At 37.5% G+C, this 27,297-nt stretch overlaps 1 protein-coding gene across 9 annotated transcripts in view; it reads right to left on the bottom strand.

Annotated features, from left to right (window-relative positions):
- ASH1L (ASH1 like histone lysine methyltransferase) overlaps nt 1-27,297 on the bottom strand; it is a 205,277-nt gene that overhangs the window by 80,309 nt on the left and 97,671 nt on the right. For 8 of the 9 annotated variants that reach the window (XM_055584046.1, XM_055584049.1, XM_055584047.1 and 5 more), the window contains 2 exons: nt 25,441-26,185; nt 16,784-16,963 (listed from right to left, as the gene is read on the bottom strand). In XM_055584046.1, coding sequence (XP_055440021.1) covers nt 16,784-16,963; nt 25,441-26,185 — 925 coding nt within the window. The remainder of the gene's footprint in view (nt 1-16,783; nt 16,964-25,440; nt 26,186-27,297) is intronic. The other variant, XM_055584051.1, reaches the window with a different exon arrangement.

The following is a 27,297-nucleotide window of genomic DNA, read 5'->3' as shown; positions in this document are numbered from 1 at the left end:
ATCTCAAAAAATGCTTAGCCTTTCCTTGAACTCAGAGACTTGAAGAAGCAGACTCTGTCTCTTTATTAGCAGCTTAAAATAAGCAAACCACCACTGAATTCCACGAGTCCAATAAAATAAGAGAGAGCCTGGATAAAAATCTCAAGTCTCAGATGAGATCAAAGATTTGGTTGCTATCTTGATTCCCTTTGTGAGACAGAGCAGAAATGTCTAGACTGCTGAAATTCCAGGGAATCTGTGAGATAATAAATGGGTAATGTTCTGAGCTGCTAAGATTGTAGCAATTTGTTACACGGTAATAAAAAATTAATACATGTATATGTGTACATAATATATATTTATTTATTTCATGGTTCTGAATAAGCCTAAAAGCACTGCTGCACCTCAGTAACAATGACAACCTAGCAGCAAACAGCATGCCAAGCACCCAGATTTTGATTTCTAAATAATAATTCTCATTAAAAGAAACCAGAACTTCTTGAGTCAAATAATTGATGCAGAATCTGAGGCAAAGAAAGTACAAGGTAAATCTGAAAAACAGCAGCAAAGAAGTAAAAAACAAATACCAAAACAAACAAAAGGACCTGAGTGAATGGTACCTTTCTGTCACAGAAAGCAGGGAAATGCTCAAAGATGAATGAGGTTACGTTTAAAAGAAACAAGATCCAGCCAAAGTGTCTCCTGTGAAAAAATATGGGAAATCTGAGCATTTCTCCACAAAATGATGGCAATGGATTATGACAGTAATACATTAAAATTTTTATGAATCCATATGATATTCAAAAGAGAAGAAAAACAGAGAGAGTGCAAGGGGAGGAAAAGTCAAAGCTCACGTTCAGAGAAAAGTATCAGCTAGTAAGTGTTGAAGAAATGACAGAGTTAGAAAATTACCAGTTAGCAACTAAAAATGAAATCACCCCTTTAGGCAATGATCATAATGGATGCTAAAATATATTAAAAAAAAAAAAAAAAAAAGACTGCTAGAGAATAAGCCACAGCCTTAAATATCACCCATGGTTTACTTACTAATTTACAATAATAAAAACGTGTCTTTATGTTGGAGAGATCTGGTGGATACCACCTTAACCAAATGATCCAATATGGCAATATTAAGAATGTCACATATGTAATATTCACACCAAGCTTTAACCTAAATCTAATTATGAAGAAATAATTTAAAAATTGTGGAATGTAGCACATTCTATAAAATAAGTTTAAGTTCCTCAAAAAGCATCAACTACATAAAAAACAAAAGATGGGGAACATTCTAGAGTAAAATAATAGACATAGCAATCTCATGTAATAAATGTTAACTGTTTGGATTCTTGATTCAAATAAAACAAAATAAACTGAAATAAAAGACTTTTAGGACAACTGGGAAAATATAAATATGGTTTGTATATTAATATTATTGATATACTGCTTATTTTCTAAGATATGATAACGGTATTGTGATCAGTTAGGAAAGTATACTACTTGAAGGGGATAATTGCTAAAATGCAGAGGGTTGAATGTCTGCAACTTGCTTTCAAAATTTTCAAGGGACAAAATTTTTTCCCCCTGCAAAAATGTGTATGTGTGTATAGAGAGACATAAAGCAAATGTGGCAAAATGTTGATAAATTTGGGTAGGGTATACAGGTCTGGCTGCATGTCTGACAGAGCAGGAGGCCAAGCAGCTGAGGAACCAGATGTCAGACAAACTGCAGACAGTGATCCTGGACGTCACCAAGACAGAGAGCGTTGCTACAGCCACCAAATCAGGGGCGGTGGAGAGACGAGCTACCCCACGTCCAAGGTCAGGGGTGGCGGCTGACAGGAGCTACTCCACGTCCAAGGTCAGGGGCGGCGGCTGAGAGGAGCAACCCCATGTCTGAGGAGCGGCGGCTGAGCGGACACAGGATGGCCGAGAGGAGCTACTCCACGTTCAAGGTCAGGAGGGGCAACCTCGTCCAAGGTAAGGAGCAGTGGCTGCGCTTTGCTTTGCTTTGCTGGAGCAGCCGTGAAGAGATACCCCACGTCCAAGGTGAGAGAAACCCAAGTAAGATGGTAGGTGTTGTGAGAGGGCATCAGAGGGCAGACACACTAAACCATAATCACAGAAAACTAACCAATCTGATCAAACAGACCACAGCCTTGTCTAAGTCAATGAAACTAAGCCATGACGTGTGGGGCCACCCAAGACGGACGGGTCATGGTAGAGAGGTCTAACAGAATGTGGTCCGCTAGAGAAGGGAATGGCAAACTACTTCAGTATTCTTGCCTTGAGAATTCCATGAACAGTATGAAAAGGCAAAATGATAGGATACTGAAAGAAGAAATTGCCAGGTCAGTATGTGCCCAATATGCCACTGGAGATCAGTGGAGAAATAACTCCAGAAAGAATGAAGGGATGGAGCCAAAGCAAAAACAATACCCAGTTGTGGATGTGACTGGTGATAGAAGCAAGGTCTGATGCTGTAAGGAGCAATATTGCATAGGAACCTGGAATGTTAGGGCCATGAATCAGGCAAATTGGAAGTGGTCAAACAGTAGATGGCAAGAGTGAACGTCGACATTCTAGGAATCAGCGAACTAAAACGGACTGGAATGGGTAAATTTAACTCAGATGACCATTATATCTACTACTGCGGGAGGAATCCCTTAGAAGAAATAAGAGTAGCCATCATGGTCAACAAAAGGGTCCGAAATGCAGTACTTGGATACTTGGATGCAATCTCAAAAACGACAGAATGATCTTTGTTCGTTTCCAAGGCAAACCATTCAATATCACAGTAATCCAAGCCTATGCCCCAACCAGTAATGCTGAAGAAGCTGAAGTTGAACGGTTCTATGAAGACCTACAAGACCTTTTAGAACTAACACCCAAAAAAGATGCCCTTTTCATTACAGGGGACTGGAATGCACAAGTAGGAAGCCAAGAAACACCTGGAGTAACAAGAAAATTTGGCCTTGGAGCACGGAATGAAGCAGGGAAAAGGCTAATAGAGTTTTGCCAAGAGAACGCACTGGTCATAGCAAACACCCTCTTCCAACAACACAAGAGAAGACTCAACACATGGACATCACCAGATGGTCAACACCGAAATCAGACTGATTCTATTCTTTGCAGCCAAAGATGGAGAAGCTCTATACAGTCAGCAAAAACAAGACCAGGAGCTGACTGTGGCTCAGATCATGAACTCCTTATTGCCAAATTCAGACTTAAATTGAAGAAAGTAGGGAAAACCACTAGACCATTCAGGTATGACCTAAATCAAATCCCTTATGATTATACAGTAAAAGTGAGAAACAGATTTAAGGGATTAGATCTGATAGGGTGCCTGATGAACTATGGACGGAGGTTCGTGATATTGTACAGGAGACAGGGATCAAGACCATCCCCATGGAAAAGAAATGCAAAAAAGCAAAATGGCTGTATGAGGAGGCCTTATGAATGGCTGTGAAAAGAAGAGAAGTGAAAAGTAAAGGAGAAAAGGAAAGATATAAACATCTGAATGCAGAGTTCCAAAGAATAGCAAGGAGAGATAAGAAAGCCTTCCTCAGCAATCAATGCAAAGAAAGAGAGGAAAACAACAGAATGGGAAACACTAGAGATCTCTTCAAGAAACTTAGCGATACCAAGGGAACATTTCATTCAAAGATGAGCACAATAAAGGACAGAAATGGTATGGACCTAACAGAAGCAGAAGATATTAAGAAAAGGTGGCAAGAATACACAGAAGAACTGCACAAAAAAATCTTCACAACCCAGATAATCATGATGGTGTGATCACTCACCTAGAGCCAGACATTCTGGAATGTGAAGTTAAATGGGCCTTAGAAAGCATCACTACGAACAAAGCTAGTGGAGGTGATGGAATTCCAGCTGAGCTATTTCAAATCCTGAAAGATGATGCTGTGAAAGTGATGTACTCAATATGCCAGCAAATGTGCAAACTCAGCTGTGGCCACAGGACTGGAAAAGGTCATTTTTCATTCCAATCCCAAAGAAAGGCAATGCCAAAGAATGCTCAAACTACCACACAACTGTACTCATCTCACATGCTAGTAAAGTAATTCAAACTCAAAATCCTCCAAGCCAGGTTTCAGCATGAACCGTGAACTTCCAGATGTTCAGGCTGGTTTTAGAAAAGGCAGAGGAACCAGAGACCAAATTGCCAACATCCGCTGCATCATTGAAAAAGCCAGAGAGTTCCAGAAAAACATCTATTTCTGCTTTGACTATGCCAAAGCCTTTGACTGTGTGGATCACAATAAACTGTGGAAAATTCTTCAAGAGATGGGAATACCAGACCACCTGACCTGCCTCTTAAGAAATCTATATGCAGATCAGGAATTAACAGTTAGAACTGGACATGGAACAACAGACTAGTTCCAAATAGGAAAAGGAGTACGTCAAGGCTGTATATTGTCACCCTGCTTATTTAACTTCTATGCAGAGTACATCATGAGAAACGCTGGGCTGGAAGAAGCACAAGCTGGAATCAAGATTGCTGGGAGAAATATCAGTAACCTCAGATATGCAGATGACACCACCCTTACGGCAGAAAGTGAAGAATTAAAAAGCCTCTTGATGAAAGTGAAAGTGGAGAGTGAAAAAGTTGGCTTAAAGCTCAACATTCAGAAAACGAAGATCATGGCATCTGGTCCCATCACTTCATGGGAAATAAATGGATGGGGAAACAGTAGAAACAGCGTCAGACTTTATTTTTGGGTGCTCCAAAATCACTGCAGATGGTGATTGCAGCCATGAAATTAAAAGATGCTTATTCCTTGCAAGGAAAGTTATGACCAACCTAGATAGCATATTGAACAGCAGAGACATTACTTTGCCAACAAAGGTCCGTCTAGTCAAGGCTATGGTTTTTCCAGTGGTCATGTATGGATGTGAGAGTTGGACCATAAAGAAAGCTGAGCGCCGAAGAACTGATGCTTTTGAACTGTGGTGTTGGAGAAGACTCTTGAGAGTCCCTTGGACTGCAAGGGGATCCAACCAGTCCATCCTAAAGGAGATCAGCCCTGGGTGTTCCTTGGAAGGACTGATGTTGAAGCTGAAACTCCAATACTTTGGCCACCTCATGCGAAGAGTTGACTCACTGGAAAAGACCCTGATGCTGGAAGGGACTGGGGGCAGGACGAGAAGGGGACAAGAGAGGATGGGATGGCTGGATGGCATCACCGACTCAATGGACATGAGTTTGAGTAGATTCCGGGAGTTGGTGATGGACAGGGAGGCCTGGCGTGCTGCGATTCATGGGTTGCAAAGAGTGGGACTGAGGGAGGGACTGAACTGAACTGATACAGGTGTTAATTTTGCCAGAGATTTGAGTATTTTCAAAACAAACAAAAACCATTGTTGGGGGAAAAAAAAAAACCCCAACAGATTAACTTGGGAAGATAGTATCACTGCATGCAAGATTTACTTATCTAGGTCTTAAGGGAGGTAAATTAGGTAATTTCTAAGACATGCTCAGGTTGGAAAATACTAATATTGTGTTTTTACAGAGAAAAAAATAACTACATGTGTATTAAAAAGTATTACTTCACTTTCCAAATTTCTAGTTTACAATACTATCATTGCTATAGCAATGATGATGTAATTTGTAATTTCTACACTTTAAGACATGTTAATTTCCAATTTTCATCAGAAAATTATGTTTTCTTATCTCTCCCATGAATTCTGATGGCATTTAGAGCTTGAAACACACATTTCCTAAGGGAAGGCTATATAATTTTCCAGTCTAAAGAACAGATTGGAGGAATATCTCAGAAGTTGAGGTAATGGATTTCTTGCAAAGTTTTCCTGGTAAAATATATATAACGTAAAATTTCCCATTATAACAAATCTTAACTGTGTATCTCAAGGTATTAAGTACATTCACAGTTATACTTTATACAACCATCACTGCTATCTATCTAGAGAACACTCCATCTGTGCAACTGAATCTATGTACCCACTGAACAGTAACTGCCACCAGCTCCTGGTAACCAGCATTCTCCATTCTGTTTCCATGCATTTGACTACTCTAGGTACCTATCATATGTGGAATGACAGGTACCTAGAGTAGTCAACTGTGACTGGCTCTTCACCTGCAATAAGACTTTAAAAATTCATCCATATTGTAGGAGGTGTCAAAATTCCTTCTTTTTTTAAGGCTACATAATATTCCATTGTATGAATGGGATAAATTTTTTGAAGTATCTTAAATCTTATTTTTTATTAGAGTACAGTAAATCATGTTATTAAAAGTCCATCAGGAATATATTATCACTAGAGGGAGCTAGAACAACAGCTGCTGCCTATTCAAAGCCAGATACAAACATATTTGTACACAACCAGGTGGCTCAAGCGGTAAAGAATCCATCTGCCAATGCAAGATATACAGGATTGCAAGGTTGATCCCTGGGGTGGGACAAACCCCTAGAGCAGGAAATGGCAACCCACTCCAGTATTCTTGCCTAGGAAATTCCATGGACAGAGGAGCCTGATGGCTTCAGTTCATGGGACTGCAAAGAGTTGGGACACGACTGAGCACGTAAACACACGCAACCTTCTATAAAAAACAGAATAGAATGTAAATGTGGTTATGGACTCCTTTCCAATGCTTCTCCATGTCTAAGTGGCAGACTGAACTTTCATAAATCATGATAATTCCTGAGACCAAACAGTGATCTGATATGTTTTACCCTACATTAGGAGCTAAATCACATGTGGAGAGTTATCAGCTCTGTTAATGCAATCTTTATTTATTATTAGTATTATTATCATAAATTGACTTTTGGGGGACTTCCCTGGTGGTACAGTGGTTAAGAAACTGCCTGCCAATGCAGGAGACATGAATTCAATCCCTGCTCTGGAAAGATCCCATATCCCAGGGAGCAACGCAGCCTGTACGCCACAACCACTGTGTGCTCTAGACTGTACTGGTGCACAGCTACTGTGTGCACCACAACAGCCTGTGTGCTGCAGAGCCATGCTCTGCAGCAAAGCCTGAGGCCTGCAACAAAGAGCAGCCCGACTAGAGTAAGCCTGCAGTTAGACAAAGTCCACACGCAGCAACGAAGACCCAGTGCAGCCAAAGGAAAAAAAAAAGACTCTGAGGACTTCCCTGATGGTACAGTGGTTAAGACTCTGCACTTCCAATGCAGAGGGCACAAGTTCAATCCCTGGTGGGGGAACTAAGATTCCACATGCCGTGGTGCAAAAAAAAAAAAAAAGATTTTTTTCTAGGACAAAAGAGGCTAGAGGCTCTTCTTGTAGTTTAATCATGATGGGTGACTACAGAGAAACAGAGTATAGAAAATAGGATTTAAAAGATAAATGCATAAAAAATAATTATAAATGTGTTTTAGGGCACAAAATGAATAAAGATTTAATCTGTAATGTCAATAATAAAAATGAGGCATAGAGCTTTATAGGAATAGTATTTTTGCATGTGACTGAAGTTAAGTTGGTATCAATCCAAATTACAGGTTTATATCTTTAGGAAGTTATATGTAATCTCCATGGTAACCAAAGACAAAATAGCAATAAGTGAAGTGCTTGTCGCTCAGTCGTGTACGACTCTTTGAGGCCTCATGGACTCACCAGGTTCCTCTGTCTATGGAATTCTCCAGGCAAGAATACTGGTGTAGGTTGCCATTCCCTTCTCCAGGAGGTCTTCTCAACCCAGGGACTGAACCTGGGTCACTTGCATTGTAGGCAGATTTTTTACCATCTGAGCCACCAGGGAAGCCCAAAACAGCTATAGAATATACATAAAACAGATTGAGAAGGGAATCAAACAGGTAACTAAAAGACCAGCTAAGTACAAAAGAAGGCAGTAATGGAGGAAATGAGGAACAAAAAGCTGTAAGACATATGGAAAACAAAATGACAAGCATAAATCTTTCCTTATTAGTAACTACTTTAAATGTAAATAGATGAGACTTTCCAATCAAAGGTACAGAGGAAAAAAATGAATAGAAAGCATGATCCAACTACATACATGCTATATATAAGAGATTCACTTTAGATCCAAAGATAGGAACAAAAAATAGAGACTTTAAGTAAAAAAAGTTACAAAGGACAATGAAGAACATTAAATATTGACAGGAGAGCCCATTCACCATGAAGTTATAACAATTATATATTAAAAAAACCCACCAAACATCAGAGGATCCAAAATATATGATGGAAACATGGACAGAATTTGAGAGAAATGGACACTTGTACAATAACAGTTGGCAAATTTCAACTTACCAATTTCAATAAATGTTAGAACAACCACATATAAGACCAATAAATATTAGAACAACATTATAAACCAACAGGATCTAACGGAAACAGAAACAACATTTCACCCAACAACACAAGATTATATAGTTTTCTCAAGTGCACACTGAAGATTCTTCAGGAAGATCATGTTAGGCTACAAATGAAGTCAATAAATCAGAAATTATTAAACCATACAGAATATCTTTCCTGATCACAAAGGAATGAAACTAGATATGAAATAAAACTGAAAAATTCACTTATATGAGAAACTAAATGACATACTTGTAAGCAACTGGATCAAATAAAAAATCAAAAGGGAAATTGGAAAATACTTTGAAATGAATGGAAACAAAAATAGGACAAAACAAAACTTATGTGGTGCAATAAAAGCAGTGCTAAGAGGAAAATTTATATGCGAAAACAAATTAACAGAGTAGAAAGATTGCAAATCAGTAAATTAACTGTATGATGAACACTCAGTGGTGCAATGTAGCCACTGTGGGAAAGTTTGGTGGTTTTTTAAAAAGGTAAATATAAAATCACCGTATGATCTAGCAATTTTACCCCTAAGTTTATGCATGAAGGACTGAAAACAGGAACCTGAACAGATAAATGTATGCCAATGTTCACTGTAGCATTGTTCATGATAGCCAAAAGAGAGAAATAACCCAAGTGCTCATCAACAGATAAATAAACAGAATGTGGTATGTATGTACAATGGAGTATTACTCAACCATAAAAAGGAATGACGTTTTGATACATGCTATGACATAAATGAGTTAGAGACATTATCAGCAGCAGCAGCAGAGACATTGTGTTAAATAAAATAATGCAGACCCCAAAGCACAAATATTGTGTATGTTCCCACTAACATGGGGCACCCAGATGAGGCAAATTATACAGACTGAAAGTACATGACACATTATGATGGGCTGAGGAGAATTCTAGGAGTGGAAGTTTTTGCTTAACTATTAAAGAGTTTCTATTTAGGGTAATGAAAAAATTTTGGAAATAGTGGTTATGTTATACAACACTGTGAATTAATGCCACTGAAATATAACCTTAAGAATGGCTAAAATGCCAAATTTTGTAAGTATTTCAGAATTAAAAAAATTAATAATGTAATATACCAAAAACTCATGACCTGTACCATTGAAATAGGTTACTGTATACGTGAATTACATCTCAATAAAACTGTTTACTTAAAAAAAAAGAGGATAGAAAACATACTCTAGGAGATATGAAACAATTGTTTGGAAGAGTGAGATGCAGAAGAAACAGCTAAGATTTACTCTTGAGTGTCTACTGTCTGCCAGTCATTCTGCATATACCATCACACTTAGGTACTCCACAGAATCTTTCGGACGGAGTGCTTGAACCTGCATCTCCTGTGGCTCCTGCATTGGCAGGCGGATTCTTTACCACTGAGCCATCTGGAAAACCATACTAGTTTCATATTTTAGAAATAAAACAATTCAGTTAGAGATTATGAAAAAGTTCTGCAGGTGGACAGTGGTGATGTTTGTATAACAAGGTAATGTACTTAATGGTAGTGAATGGTGCACTTAAAATGATTAAAATAGTAAATTTTATGACATGTATATTTAACCACAATATAGTTAATTAAAAATTTTAAAACATGAAGCTACTTTTGTTTTAAAAACTTTTACTTGGAACATTTCCTAATTATGATTTTTTTTTTTTTTTTTTTTTTTGGATTTGATACCCAAAGCAAAGGCTTCTTCAAAAGCAAAAATAAACTAAAAAGCTTCTGCACAGCACAGGAAACCATAAGCAAGATTAAAAGTCAAACTATTTAAAGGTAGAAAATATTTGCAAATTGTATCTGATAAGGGGTTAATACACAAAATTTAAAAAGGACTCATACAACTCAAGAGCAAAAACAAATAAACAAACAATCTTATTTAAAAATGGGCAGGTGATCTGAATAGACATTTTTTCATCGAAGACATACAGAAGACCAACAGGTACATTAAAGTATTGGCTGGGAAATGCAAATCAAAACAACAATGAACTATCACCTTCAAACTGTGAGGATGATTATTATCAAAAAGACAAGAAATAACAATTGTTGGTGAGGATGTGAAGAAAAGGGAATCCTTGTGTGCTGCTGGTAGGAATGTAAACTGGCCCAGCCACTATGGAAAGCAGTAAGGATGTTCTTCAACAAATTAAGACTACAACTACCAATGACCGAACAATTCTACTTCTGGGTATTAATCCGAAGCAAGCAAAAAAAATTATCTTAAGATCACCATACCTTCATGTTTCCTACAGTGTTATTTACAATAGCGAAGATAAGGAAGCAACCTAAGTGTCTCCTGAGAGATGAATGTGATATAAATATATATTTGCGACCCCATGGACAGTAGCCTTCCAGGTTCCACTGTCCATGGGATTTTCCAGGCAAGAATACTGGAGTGGGTTGGCATTTCCTTCTCCAACATATATAGACACACACAAATAAATAATGGACTATTAATCAGTCTTCAAGGATATTAAACCAGTCAATCCAAAGATAAATCAGTCCTGAATATTCATTGGAAGGACAGTTGCTGAAGCTGAAGATTCAATACTTTGGCTACCTGATGTGAAGAAATGACTAATTAGAAAAGACCCTGATGCTGGGAAAGACTGAAGGCAAGAGGAGACGGGAACGACAGAGGACAAGAGGTTGGATGGCATCACCAACTTGACGGACATGAGTTTGAGCAAGCTCTGGGAGCTGGTGATAGATGGGGAAGCTTGGTGTGCTATAGTCCATGGGGTTGAAGACACAACAATGGTGACAGATATTTAACTACACTTATGTGATTATTTTGCAGATTCACAAATACCTAATCATGTTGTACAGCTGAAGCCAATATAATTTTGTGGTTCAATTATACCTCAATAAATAAACACCCATTATTTTTGCTTTCTTAGTGATTAAGATAAAATCAGATAAACTGAAATTTTTACCTTGTTTTGTTAAAAATGATCTGTGGGACTCCAGCAAGTCATTTAACCTTTTATTAGCTTCGGTTTTCACATCTGTCAAATGAAGGATTAGGTCTAGCTGAAATGAGGGAAGCTGAGTGTGGATGGGGGCAAGGTATATATGGGAATCTTTGTACTCTCTGCTCTATTTTGCCTAAAACTGCTCTAAAAAAGTTTATTAATTAACAATAGAAATTCAGAACTATTGCTACTCCATGGCTTCCCAGGTGTCTCAGTGGGTATTTGCCTGCCAATGCAGGAGCCACAGGTTTGATCCCTGGGTCGAGAAGATCCCCTGGAGGAGGAAATGGCAACCCACTCCAGTACTGCTGGTTGGAAAATTCCATGGACAGAGGAGCCTGGTGGGCCACAATCCATGAGGTAGCAAAAAAGTCAGACACGACTAAGCACGCAGGCATGCCTTTCTATTGATACTAAATAGGAATGGTGTGAGGTTTGCATTCATCCAGTCTGCACTCCTATTTAAGCTGAATTTAGACCTACAATGTTCCTAAAGAATTTCAGGGGAAAATGAACCATATTCTGGAATTTAATCCAACCGTAACCATGAGATTATCTATAACAAAGAAATTTTACTCCAGTACCCCTTGAACCTCAGTTTCTGAAAAAGCAGCATGATTTACTGGTGAAATAAGAGTGGTGGAACCTCTAGGCATTAAAAACCCCAATAATTATTTTGATGATAAATTTTGTAAACTTAAGTTCTTTAACTTTTCTGTATCAGTTTCTTAAACAGTAGATAGTAACCATCTACTTTACTGTTTCCCACAGATTTAAAATGAAAGCATTCTAAAAATTTAAATAATATATCAAATATAAAATGGTACCATGCTTTCATTTTATTTCCAAAGATATGTATTATTTTGACGAAATGACAGCTAAGTATAAACATTATGTATTATACACATAATATAAATATTATAGTATTAATATATAATAAATACATCTATATTTTACACATATATTAATTCCCCTGCAAACAAGCAATGTTCTGTAAGCCTGAAACTTATAGTTATCCTACTTCCTATAACAGATTTAGTACTCAAAAGAAGCCTATAAATCAAAGAAAGCATATGAAAGTATATGTTTTATTTTTATAAAACACAGAAGTCACAATTTTTGAGTCAGGATAGTCTTAAGATATGAACTATGTAGTTCAATCAGTTCAGTTCAGTCGCTCAGTCATGTCTGACTCTTTGTGACCCCATGAACCACATGTAGTTCAATAGCTTCACTTTATATATCAAGTTTTATTTTTACCATTCCCAGGGAAACTAAGTAGTCTGCCCAAAACAGTGTGACAGTGACTAAACTAAAAGCAGAAACCTCCCCCAACAAAAGAACCAAAAGCTCCCTTTCAAAGTAGTGTTAATATTCAACATTATGCTATTTTACCATAATGTATACTCTAAAGTTCACTCTCCAATTCACCTGAAGTATATCTGGTATTTCATTTTCTTTAAAATCCCTATTAGATAAAACTTAAATTCCAAAAGTAATACAGCATTTTTACAACTACAAGATATACAAAAGACACATAAAAAATAAGACGTGAAAACCCCATACCCCATTCCAAATCCTATAAGCTAGAAGTGAATGGCAGGCACAAAAAGATACAACCTCCTCCTCAAATAAAAATTCCCAGAAGCTGGGAATATGTAGATGTAATTAAGGTTTCTAATCTTTTGACTTTAAGATAGAGAGATTATTCTGGATTATCTGGGTAGGCTCAACTTAATCACAAGGGCCCTTATAAATGTAAGAAGAATATAAATGAGGCAGAGTCAGTGGAAAAAAAAAGAGTGAAAACAGAACCAAGGTTGAAGTGATTCAATGTGAGGATTCAAACTCAATGATCTCAATGTCATTGTTGCTGGTTCTGAAGACAGAAGTGGCCCCAAGCCAAGGAATTCGAGTAGCCTCTTGATTCTGCAAAGGGAAGAGAAAGAATTCTACCCTAGAGAAGCTACAAGGAACACAGTCGTGCTAACACCTTGACTTTAGGTTAGAGAGATTCAATTCAGACTTCGGACCTCAGGGTCTATATAAAATAAATTTGACTTGCTTTAAGCAAAGACATTTTTTGGTGCCTATATACATGCATGTACATAGTCATGTTCATGGTAATAGAGGCTCACTTAATCCAAGGAATACTGGCCATACCATTTTCATCCAGTATATTAGTTAATGACATCATCACACACCCAGGAATACAAAACAAAACATTGGGATCATCACTGACTCTGCTGCTGCTAAGTCGCTTCAGTAGTGTCCAACTCTGTGCGACCCCATAGACGGCAGCCCATCAGGCTACCCCGTGCCTGGGATTCTCCAGGCAGGAACACTGGAGTGGGTTGCCATTTCCTTCTCCAATGCATGAAAGTGAAAAGTGAAAGTGAAGTCGCTCAGTCGTGTCTGACTCTTTGCGACCCTGTGGACTGCAGCCTACCAGGCTCCTCCACCCATGGGATTTTCCAGGCAAGAGTCATAGACTCTAGCCCAGTCCATTACTCCCTACCAACCAATCAGTGTTTAATTCATTTCAATTTTAATGTCAAAAAATTTCAAGAGTCCACCTTTTCCAACATCTAGCCACTGCTATCACATTAGATCTATCCTGGAAAACCAAAGAGTATAACCTGCTTCCTAATAGTCTTCTTACATCCTAATAGTCTTCTTACTTCTAATATTTCCTCATCTAATTCATCTTCCACACTGATAGTGTGGTCTTATCTTGATTCAATTTTAATCGACTCACACTCTCCCCTCTAAAACCTATAATGATTTATACAAAATAGAATAAACTTGGAATTGTCTTGTACCATTCTGTGACCAAAAAAACCAAATTTCTCAAGCATGGAGGACTTTTAGGGCAGCAAAACTATTTTGTGCCACTACAATGGTAGATACCTGTCATTATACATTTACCAAAATCCACAGAATGTACAACACTAAAAGTGAACCCAAATGTCTATTACAAACTTTGAGTGATACTGTGCCAATACAGGTTCATTGACTGTCAAAAAGGTACCACTGTGGTGTAGGATGTCCATTGTGGGGATGCTGTGCATGCATAAGGATAGGGGATATAGGCAATATCTCTGTACTTTCCACCAATTCTGTTGTGAACCTAAAACTGTTCTAAATAATTGTTTATTTTTTTCAAAACAAACAACCTACACCCTAACTGTTACCAATAAAAAGCAGCCAGCCCACAAGAATATATTGGCTTTGTAGCTTTTAAAAATGCACACATGTATTATTTGACAAATTTTTTTTAAAAAATCCCCAATAAACCATTTTCTTACTATTTATTTCTATAAGATGAATGAGTTCTAACATAAACGAGGTCCTTTCCAGAGTGAAAGACTTTTGCCTGATTAAAGACATTTTAAAACACTGATGTAGTTGATGATACTGGTCTTTTGAGGCACAGACTGATTTTATTATTAATCTCCCATTTTTCAGAATTTAATCCAGGAAAAGCACATTAGTAAAAAAGTAAGACTTAAATTTTAGCAAAAAATTTCACACATATCTGCTTTTCTATTCAGCAAAAACACTGCTTTAAAATCTAACTGTGTAAGATCTTCCCAAAATATATTTTCATTTTCTTATTTGTAATGACAGAATGCTAATTTGTTTTCTGCACTGTCATCTGAAACAATGACCATTACTTTTCAGCCTTCCCTGTGGTGGAAGTGTGGTTACATGTCTATATTTTGGTCAGTAGCTATGAGGTTTTGAAGTTTCCTTCTTAGATTAGCTGCTGTATAGAATTACCAACAGACTTGGCTGGTCTAAATAACAATGTTATTTCCACTGTTTTGGAGGATGGGAAGTCCAAGATCAGGGTTCAGTTCTAAGTGAGAGCCTTCTCCCTGGCTTGCAGATACTGCTTTCTTGTACTCTCACATGGGAGAGAAAGAAATCATCTCTCTGTCTCTCTTTATAAGGGTGTTAATCTCCTTCAGGAGGGCTCCACCACATGATCTGATTACTTCCCAAAGCCTTCATCTCCAAATATCACCACACTAGGGATTAGGGCTTCAATATATGAAATTTGAGGCAGACACATTCAGTTCACAACGCTTTCTTACAAAGAAGGTACATGTTTTTTACTCCTTTTCCTCTTTTATACTTTCTGCAATGAAGACTTTATGATAGTTATCCTAGAACAAAATGTAACCATAGGAACGCAAGCTTCGTGCTGAAATGGAAGAACAGAATAAAAGGAGTCTAGGTCCCTGAAGATACTGTGAAGATAGCATGTTAACTCTGAATTGTGTACTTCACAACTTCTTATAAATTAAAGGAAAATAAATGTTTATCTTTAAAAAGTCTTGATTATTTATGAGGATTTCCTATCACTGGCTGCTGAAAGTAAGCTTAATAAAACATTTTCACAACATAAGCAGCAGAAATGGACTCAAAGAATTTATGATATCTCGATGACAAATTAATGAAAGGTCATTTCAATGCAAAATAAAGTGCTGCGGTTTACATGTTGATCACTTTAACCACATCAGATGTATCTCTAAAACATAATCGTTCCTCTTTCAATTTCATTCCTTTCTTGACTAAATTCAGACCTCATGACCTTTGACGATTATTGTCAATTTCTGCCATTAGTAACTCCCTCATTCATTTTTCCACTCTGTAGCCAGAGTTATCATCTTAAAACACAAAGTTGCACTTTCACTTCCTTTTTTAAAAAACAGCATTTTAAATTTCACGTAGCTTAGTAGGATAAGTATCTTGAGTCAGTAAAATCCATGGTTTTGTGGTCTCTATCACACAATGCTTACTTTCCACACCATTACATTTCAGAAAAAGTGAACTTCTGAGTTGTTTTAATATATGAAAAATTTCTGAATCCTAGTACGTGTCTTGGTACATGATATTCTATCTAACTGAAATGCCCTATTCCATCTTGCAGACTACTGTTAAACCTCCAAAACCAAACTCTGCTATACTCCTGTGAACCACTTCTTACTCAATGATATAGTTAGTTGATAGCTCTTTGGGTTTTTAAAAATTCTCAATCAGAGGACTTATTTAAGCTGTACTTTCCCAAGGGAATATGAAATTCTTAAAAGTAAGGAGTACTTTACTCCTCTGGCAAATAGTTAGGAACACAGAAAGCATTTAACAAGTGAGGAATCAAATGAGCAATGAGTGTAGAAAATCATCAAGATTATTTTTAGATACATGCACAGTGCTCCCTTTCTTATTTTCAATTAACAAAAAAGGCACTATTAGAATCCAAACTATAGAAATATAATCTAGAAAGGCAGAGAGAGGATAAAAGATCAGGGAAAATAATTAGCCCCCCAAAACATATCATGAGTACAGTGAACACTGAGGTACTTGTGATGAGATTTGTATTTGTGTATATTACATTTGTATTGGGGTTTTTTCCCTTGATATTCAAAGTATTATTTAAAACATGGAAGAATAACAGGTCTTCAAAGGATGTCAGCTGACAGGTACCACTACTTACTCTGTAGTTTTGTAAACATCAGAATACAGCCCTGCTTTCTGATACTTCTTCTTTGGGGGACGTGGGGCCTTCTTTTCTCTTGGGATGAGAGAAAGCACAGGCTGCAAGGTACTTTCAGGTTCGGGAGGTTTGGCTGGGGTTTCAGGAGGACTGGGAATCTCAACTGCTGCTTCAGTAAAGCTAGAAAGAGAAGTTTAAAGATAATTTCATGGTGAATTTTTTTTTTCCTACGAATGATTATCTATTTAAAAAAACATCACAGCAATTAAAAAAAAAGAGATATGGGGACTTCCTCATCTGGTCATGGAGGAGTAACAGATACCAGATTTGTCCTCCTGATAGAAACTAACAGAAACACAGCAAACTACTATAAACCTGGAGAAAGTTTATGAAACAATTATCAGACATTGTATTGCAGCACTGTGATTCCTGAGAAAATTGGAAAAAAAAAAATAGAAAGAGATAATCTGCCTTTATAAGAACAACTGAGGTGGAGGGAGTAGACCAAAAGCAGAGAACGGCCAACGTAATGAGCTGAAAAGAGAGATCAGACTATGGAGGGGTTGAGATAGTTAGAATTCATGAGGCAGAGTACTGGAGTGGAGAGAGTAAAGGAGAAAAACAACTTTAGAAATCTGTGTAAGGGTCTTCTTTAGTACATTATCTATCAGTACTAGGTTTGTATATGTGCAAGGTGAAATTCCATAAGGCTGGACAAAGAACCACTAGAATATTACAACCCAAACAATTTTCAGAGCTCACACATGATGACAGATACTCGGAATCCACGAGGGAGAGTGAAAGACACTGCCCAACACCGTGGGCACTCAATAGAGATCCCAGAAGGTAACATTATCCATCTCTGTATGACAACTATCTCTGGAGTAAAAGCCAGTCCTAATAAAGCTTAAAAATTATCTTCAAAAGAATCCAGACCTATCCACAAGTAATTTAACTGACGACTAAAATAAAATCAAATCTATAAAAAAGAACAGAAACAGACACACAATAATGTGACATTTATAATATTAAAAAATTCAGAATGAAAAAAAAAAGAGAGCAATGACCAAAATTCTCTAAATTTGATAAAAAGAGCCCAAAGTTTCAAGAAGTTAAATAAACCATAAGCAATATAAGCTAAAACAAGTATGGCATATCATAATAAACTTGTTGGAAAGTATTGACAAAGAAAATAAAAGGAGTAAGAGAAAAAAGACACAATCTATATACAGGAGTACAAAAATAAGAATGAATGCAGATTTCATGTCTCAAATAATGCAAGCTAGAAGGCAAGAAAAAACATCTATAATTGCTTAAAGGAGGGGAAGGGTGGAGCCTGTCAAAAGAGAATTTTAAATCAATCAAAAACACCTTTAAAAATTAAGGTGAATACAGTTCGAGGCAAGGATGAAATAGACACTTCTACCTATCCTCCCATTAAGCAAAACTAAAATCCTTGGAAATTATAAAATAAACATAAGCACACAGACTGGCTGGTCCTCTTGGGACCAAAGCAATGACACATCAGGGAATTTTCTAGATTTTCTTTTTGCCCCTCACTTAGTGCAAGGCTGAATACAGTTTCCATAATATAAAGGGTAAGACAAATGTCTGCTCTCATCACTTAAATATCAGAGTTAAAGGTCCTAGATGATGAAAATGGACAATAAAAAGAAAAACATCTATAAGTGTGAGTCCTCCAACATTGTTCTTTTCTTTAAGATTGTTTTGGCTATTTGGACTCCCTTGAGATTCCTCATGAATTTTAGGATGGATTTTTCTATTTCACACAAAACATCATTGGGATTTTGACAGACTGCACTGAATCTGTAGATTGCTTTGGGTAGCACTGATATCTTAAGTCTTTCAACCCCCAAACACAGGCTGACTTTTCTTTTTCGTGCCTAACTTCTCTGGTTAGGAATTTCAACACAATGTTGAATTGAAGTGGGCCTCCTTTCTTTGGGGGCTTCCCACGTAGTTCAGTTGGTAAAGAATCCACCTGCAATGCAGGAGACGTCAGTTCCATTCCTGGGTTGAGAAGATCTGCTGGAAAAGGAATAGGCTACCCACTCCAGTATTCTTGGGCTTCCCTTGTGGCTCAGCTGGTAAAGAGGCCGCCTGCAATGCAGGACACCTGGGTTTGAGCCCTGGGTTGCAAAGATCCCCTGAAGAAGGGAAAGGCTACCCACTCCACTATTCTGGCCTGGAGAATTCCATGGACTGTATAGTCCATGCAATTGCAAAGAGCTGGACATGACTGAGTGATTTTCACTTCACTCCCTTTCCTAGTTATTGATAACAGCGGAAAAGCTCTTTTTCCACTGAAGTTGTCAGCTTTGGGTTTTTTACATACAGCTTTTATTAGGTTGAGGTAGTTTCTTTTTATTCCTAGATTTCTAGGTTTATAATCATGAACATGTTTGATTTTTGTAAAAAAATTTTCTGCATTTATTGCTATGACCATGTGATGTTTCTTCTTTACTCATTAATGTAATGAATCACATTAACTGATTTTTGAATGTTGAACAAGTTTTATATACCTGGGAGAAATCTTACTTGGTCATGAGACAGATGAACGGATTTCATACTTTATGATTTATGTTTTCCTATTCTCCTTATCAGATTCATTTTTACTTCTTTCATCTTACCCTATGCTTCTCCTTCCTTCATTCAAAAATGTTATATGCTTTCCTGCTTACATGTGTCTATGTACATTCTGCTGCTGCTGCTGCTGCTGCTGCTGCTAAGTCACTTCAGTCGTGTCCGACTCTGTTCTACCCCATAGACAGCAGCCCACCAGGCTCCACCGTTCCTGGGATTCTCCAGGCAAGAACACTGGAGTGGGTTGCCATTGCCTTCTCCAATGCATGAAAGTGACAAGTGAAAGCAAAGTCGCTCAGTTGTGTCCGACTCTTTGTGACCCCATGGACTGCAGCCTACCAGGCTCCTCTGTCCATGGGATTTTCCAGGCAAGAGTACTGGAGTGGGGTGCCATTGCCTTCTCCGATATACATTCTACATATATAAATTCTTGAAGTGCCATGTTTCTCCAAGTTCTAGCTATAGACCAAATATATCAGAATCACCTTGGGGGCTTATGATGGAAATGAAAATACATACTAATAGACTTTTTAAAATTCTTATTAAGGAGTTCTAGGAGAAGGCAATGGCACCCCACTCCAGTACTCTTGCCTGGAAAATCCCATGGACAGAGGAGCCTGGTAGGCTGCAGTCCATGGGGTCGCTAAAAGTTGGACACGACTGAGAGACTTCAATTTCACTCTTCACTTTCCTGCATTGGAGAAGGAAATGGCAACCCACTCCAGTACTCTTGCCTGGAGAATCCCAGGGACGGGGGGGCCTGGTGGGCCGCCGTCTATGGGGTCGCACAGAGTCAGATACGACTGAAGTGACTTAGCAGGGACCTTACTGGTCCCTGATACCCCAAACTGGGCACTCTCATTACAAGAGTGTCCTTCTCATTCCACGAGGGCTTTGACAACTTAGGTTGGGTTGATATTCTCTTTCCCTCATCCTATAACCCAAGTATTCACATCATTAAGGCTCCAACATCCAGCTGAGGATCACCGTGATTTCCACATCCCAGATAGATACTTACTTAATGGCTTTAAGATTGAATTCTTCAGGAAAGAAAAGAGAAAGAAGACAGGTAAGGTATTTGAAAATACGGCTTTATGGGAATTCCCTGGCAGTCCAGTGATTATGACTTGGCACTGAGGCTCCCTTGGTATGGTTAAGGTTTAATCCTTGATGGGGAAACTAAGATCACACAAGCTGCATGGCATGGCCAAAAAAAAAAAAAAAAAAAATGGTGTTATGATATATTTATCTATAGTAACACAATATGTTGTTTATTTTTTGTGGGTTTTTTTACTTTATAAAAACAGTATCAGTTAGTACATAATTTTCAGGGTCTTGTTTCACTTAAAATCTTGTTTCTAAGACTCATTTATTATCATTACATTTCAGTTATAATTCATTAATTTTTATTACCATATCATAGTCCATTGCATGAAAAACTACTATATACTTACTCCTTTTCCTGTTAACCAGGGATATTTCCAGTTTCTATATATTATAATAAATCTTGCTACACCTTTACAAAAAATGCATTCTGGTGATAGTTGGGTAAGAGTTTTAAGTTATATAAAAGGTAATTGCTAGATTATACTGGATTGATTTGAAACACTCTTTTCATTACATATTCTGGATACAAAAACTTATAAATTATGTTATAAATTTCCTCTCCAAGTTTGTAGAAAGTATTCATACTTTTAAAGTGGATGATGTCTGATAAATTCTTAATTTTAATATAATACAGTATTGTAAGTGTTTACCTGTAGGCTTACTGCTTTTGATATCTTGTTTATGAAATCCTTTCAAACAAAGAAGGTCATTAAGTTTTCCTCATTCTGTATTAACTTTAAAAATTAGAAGGTTTACTTTTTATGCTATGTATTTAAGCAACTGGGAACTGATTTTTACACATGGATTAAGACAGAATCCAAGATTTCCCTAGTGGTCCAGTTGTTGGGAATCCGCCTGCCAATGCAGGGGACAGGGGTTCAATCCCTGATCCAGGAAGATTCCACATGCCCCAGGATAACTTAAGTCCATGCAACACAACCACTGAACACGAGGTCTAGAGCCCACGTGCTGCAACTACTGAAGCTTGCAGGCCCTAGAACCTCTGCTCTGCAACGAGAAGCCAATGGAATGAGAAGCCTGCACACTGCACTAGAGTAACTGCCGCTCATCACAACTAGAGAAAACCCATATGCAGCAACAGCCAAACTTAAACAATTAACTAAAAAAAAGAGGCAGAATCCAATTTCATTCCCATTCTTTTTTTTTTTTTTTTTTCATTCCCATTCTTATGCAATATAAAATTTGGGGGCACACAACATTGTCAAGCAACTATCCTCCAATAAAAAAGTATAAATAATAAAAATAAAAACTTTGGGGGCACCATTTATTGAATACTGTTTTCTTTCTTTATTGATATGTAGGGTTACCTTTGTCATATGAGCAAGCTTGCATGCATGGATCTTGTTTCTCTTACCTAGTTCTATACTCAGTTCTATGCTGCTGCTGCTGCTGCTAAGTCGCTTCAGTCGTGTCTGACTGTGCGACCCCATAGACGGCAGCCCACCAGGCTTCCCCGTCCCTGGGATTCCCCAGGCAAGAACACTGGAGTGGGCTGCCATTTCCTTCTCCAATGCATGAAAGTGAAAAGTGAACGTGAAATCGCTCAGTTGTGTCTGACCCTCAGCAACTCCATGGACTGCAGCCTACCAGGCTCCTCCGAATATGGGATTTTCCAGGCAAAAGTACTGGAGTGGGGTGCAGTCGCTAAGCTGTGTCCGACTCTTTGTGATCCCATGGATGTAGCCCACCAGGCTCCTCTGTCCATGGGATTTCCCAGTCAAGAATATTGGAGTGGGTTACCATTTCCTTCTCTAGTGGATCTTCTCAACTCAAAGACTGAACCGGAGTTACCTGCATCTCCTGCTTTGCAGGCACATTCTTTACAACTGAGCAACCAGGGACGCCCCTGGCTCAATAAACCATAGCTTAAAATTAAGTCTTAGGGCAAATCAGGTGTTTTATTTCACTCCTAGGTATATACCCTAGAGAAATTAGTATCCTATCCAGCAGGGAACATTAGAGGTATGTTAAGAGCAATATTTTTGGATAATAGTGTCAAGCTGAAAATAACCCAACAGTAAAACAGAAAACTCTACATTTTCCATCAACATGGATAAACCTAGAGATTATCATACTCAATGAAGTAAGTCATAAAGAGAAAGAGAAATACCATGATATCACTTATACATGGAATCTAAAGTATGACACAAATGAACCTATCTACGAAATGGAAAGATTCACAGACACAGAGAACAGATTTGCGGTTGCCAAGAGGGAGGAGGGGTAGAGAAGAGAAGGATTGGGAGTCTGGGATTAGCAAATGCAAACCAGTATATATAGGACGGATAAATAACAAGGTCCTGCTGTATACCACAGGGAATTATATTCAATATCCTGTGATAAAACAATATGGAAAAAAAGATGAGAAAGAATACATATACGTGTGTGTGTGTGTATATATATATATATATATATACACCCCCCAACATATATATGTATAACTGAGTCACTTTGCTGTGCAGCAGAAATTGATGGATCATCTATACTTTAGTAATTTAAAGAAAACCTGTATTATACACAAACAATGGATAACACATAACAACAAAAACGAGGTAACTACAACTACATGCAAAAACAGAGATAATTTTACATTTATATGTTGAGCAAAAAAGGTGTGGCACAAAAGCATATATTCTATGTAACTCCATTTCAGTGAAGTTCAGGAAGGATAAACTAAACTATCAATGTATTGTCTAGCATTGAATACTTAAATGGTATTAAAAAAAAGGTGTAAATCAGGAGACTGATTATAGCTACTGGCAAGGAAGCGGGGTATGACTGGGCAAGAACATGGAATATTACCAATGTTCTTTCTATATATTCACCCATTCTATATCTAAAACTGAGTTTTATAATTTTCTAGGCATAAAGTTCTTACAGTTGTCATATTTTAATCTCTCATATATAGTTTAACTCCTTTTTACTTCCTAATTTTATTATTCCCTTTTTCTTTCCATATTGATCAACCTTACCACAAGTTTATATATTTTATTAATTATCATTAGTATTACTAATGTTGGTCTTCAGTGATTCTCTCTACTATAACTTAGTTTTATTTTGTTAATTTAATGTATATGTTTTATCTCTGTCCATCACATTTTGGGAATTATTCTCATTTTTCTGATTTCTGAACTGGACTCTTTGTAACCAAGCAGGAGCTTGTGGGGCTTTCCCAGGACAGACCACTCCCTTATATCCTCTGCTTTAGTTTTCTCTAAACTTAACGTCGAAAATAGCATCTGATGCACATTTCCTGAAGTTGTTTTATAGATGGTAAAACGACCATCAGATTAAAGAAATTAACTACTACTTGATGATCCTGAACACCACAGACCTCCTGGCACCTAAGGACTGATGATGTAACCTCTGACACCACCCTGTTACCTCACCATCAACCAACCATTCAGAGATCTGTGCATGAGCTGATCATATACTTGGGATGCTCTTCCCTCACCTTGTCTTTAAAAATGTTCTCCTAAAACCCACCAGGGAGTTCAGGCTTTTTAAGCATTAGTTGTCCTAACTTCTTGCGTGGCGCCCTTATAATAAATGCTGCACATTTTCCTTCACCACAACCCGCTGTCAGTAGTTTGGCTTTACTGTGTAAAGGCAATCTAGACACCAGTTTTGTTCAGTAATATCTTCATTCATCAATCTTCAGCATTCTTGAAAATAACATAAGCATTACTGGCTATAAATAACCCTCTAGGTACCCCTTCTGATACATTTCAAAGTTTGAATATGTAGCACAGTATTCATTCAGTTCTAAATATTTTTAATATTTTAATTAAAAAAACTACAAAAATCTACTGGGAATGTAACTTATAGAAACTACATATTATATGCAATCTTGATAAATAACTGGTAATAAACGCAGCACTAACTCATACCTTATACAAGAGTAAATTTCAACTGATTTAAGACATGTATGTAAAAAAGTAATATATAATCCTTTGAAGGAGAATAATTATTATATATTCTTAGCATGCAGTAACATACTATATATACTAAATTACAAGATCTTCAAGATATATAAAAAGTTATCATTTACACAGGACAACAGCCTTGTATATGTACATATTTGTAAATGCATCAAGAAGAGTAAAAAAATACATAATATACTGTTAATAGTCTTATCCATGAAAAGAACAGGATTTGAGAAGAATTGAGATTATGTGAAAAGATAATTTAAACTCTTGAATCAGTATACTTCTAGTTTCACAGATTTATTTATAACTACATATTCTCTCAGGAAAAAAAAGGTAAATCTCTATAAGAAAGTATTTTTTATAGATGTATGCATAGAGAACTACAAAAAACCTCTGTAAACAGTGGTCCAGTGGTTAAAACTCTGCCCTTTCACTGCAGGGGGCACAGGTCTGATAACACACACTGCATGGCAAGACCAAAAAACAAACCAAAATCAAATAATCTTCAGGGAAACAATCTGATTGGATATATAACAAAAGGATTAAATGATCTTTCCAGGGGGTGATTTCTGACTTTCTGCCCTATAACTTTTGGGAAAAAGTAAAAACATAAAAAAGAAGCCATTAAAAAACAATCTACCATGCATGAAGACTTAAAAAATTTATTTGATGACAGGGATGACAAGTTTAGAGCACAGAGGAGATAAGATAGTCTGAGAGTAAAAATAATTCTGCTCACATAGTTATACAACATCATCTTTCTGGGTCTTGATTTCTTCATCTGTATAGTGAGGGCCTTGGCTAGATTGTTACATTCCCCCTTTCTTATTAATTATTCATAATTTTGACAACTAGAAGTACAAACACTTAGAACAGAACAGGTCTTACATAGTGAAAGGTTACTAGATCAACTGAACGATTCAGCTGCAAAGATATGTTACATTTGCACATAAGCTAGTTTCCTCTACACAAATGAAACATTAAATGAGGAATTACCTTTTAGCATTCTCCTCTTCTTCTTCTTCCTCTGGGAATGGCTTCTGCTTTTTCTTGGTCTGTTCTTCCAATAGCCAACTTTTCCTCTTCAATCCCTTTTTGTGGTCTGGATTCAGGTTTACACTCTGAACAACAGCTTCAATAACATCTGTAACTGTATCAGGACCAAGGTGCAGTGCTGTTCCTTCTCCGCCTTCATTTAATTCTGAACCAACAAATTGGGCAGCTTGGAATGCTTGCATTGATACCACAGCCTGGAGAGGACATTTCCGAGGTCGACCTGGTCTGCGTTTAACAAAGTTATTCCCTGTCCTGGCCTGTCTTTGAAGTTTTTTGGCTTTTAAAATTTTATTGACATGGTCCAGGTTTTTCTTGGTGGCCAAGATTTTGTCATAATTGCACATTTTCCGAGCTTGGCGCTGCATAGCTTCTACTACACTTCTTTTGATATGATGGGGGGAATGGCTGCTTGGCAACTTTTCAGAAAGGAGTGAGATGCTACTACTGCAAGAGTCACTGGGGACTGCAGGCACTAGAAGGCTGTCTGGTTTTCCTAGGGTTCGCTCCTTGCTGAGGCTATGGACTGGACTGGAGGAAGGTGGCACAGAAGCAGATGCAATCACAGCATCAATATTTTTCTCCAGGGGCTCTTGGTCCTCATGTTGTACCATTCGCTGCAGCAGACTATCCACAGAGTCATCCCCAGAAGAAACCAATCTTGGACTTCGAGAGGGAACTCCATTCACTAAATAAGACAACAAATCACACGTGATAAAAACTGAACTAGTTACTCAAATAACTTTATAGAAGATAAAAGGTAAGGAATACCACCGTATTATTCACAGCAAGATTAAGTATCATAATATCATATGCATTTGTCTTTCACGGGCAAGTTGTTTCCCGAATAAGGTACATTACAATAACCACAGTAAGTTCAAAGTTGGCCCATAGTCCCCTAATAATACATGGGTAAAAAAACAATTCTTACTCTGAGATGAGGAGCAGAAAAAGAGTTTCTTTCTTTATTACTACTATCTTTGCTGCACTGAGTCTTTGCTGTGGTGCTCGGGCATTTCACTAGTTGTGGTACACAGGTTTAGATCCCCATGGCACATGGGATCTTAGTTCCCCGACCAGGGATTAAACCCACGTCCCCTGCATTGGAAGGTGGATTCCTAACCTTGGGACCACCAGGGAAGTCGCTGGAATTTATTTCTTTAAAAATAAAAGTTCAGTTAAGAGATTTGACAGCTAAATATTGAAGAAAGAACTAAACTTTAAATACATATGATGTTTCTATAATACAACAGTGTGTGCTCAGTTGTGTCCAAACTCTTTGCAACCCCATGGACTGTACAGCCTGTCAGGGTCCTCTGTCCATGGGATTTTCCAGGCAAGAATACTGGAGTGGGTTGCCAATTACTCGTCGAGAGGATGGATGTTCTTGACCCAGGGATTGAACCCGAGACTCTTGTGCCTCTTGCACTGGCAGGTGGATTCTTTACCATTAGCGCCACCTAGGCAGTTCAGTGTTTTTTCTGACAATGTTTTAAAAGTGCAAAGGAATAAAAGAAATTCTCTTCTTGGGAAAAGGTTTAAAATTACGATAGAAAACACCTTGATAAACTATTTCAGAAAGAATACATGTTGATGCTAAGATTTGAAAATAAGTTGTCTTACCTCTAAAATAAGCTTATGGTTACCAAAGTGGGGAGGAGGAATAAATTAGGAGTTTGGGATTACCAGCTTAACCGAATCACTTTGTTGTATGTCTGAAACTAATGCCACATTGTAAATCAAATATACTTCAATAAAAAGCAAAAACAAAAAACAAATGGTCTTAGATAAACCTTACCT

Source organism: Bubalus kerabau, chromosome 6, assembly GCF_029407905.1.
Source record: "Bubalus kerabau isolate K-KA32 ecotype Philippines breed swamp buffalo chromosome 6, PCC_UOA_SB_1v2, whole genome shotgun sequence".
Lineage (NCBI taxonomy): Eukaryota > Metazoa > Chordata > Mammalia > Artiodactyla > Bovidae > Bubalus > Bubalus kerabau.
Note: the sequence above shows the minus strand (reverse complement) of the source record. Positions and strands in the feature narration are given on the sequence as shown.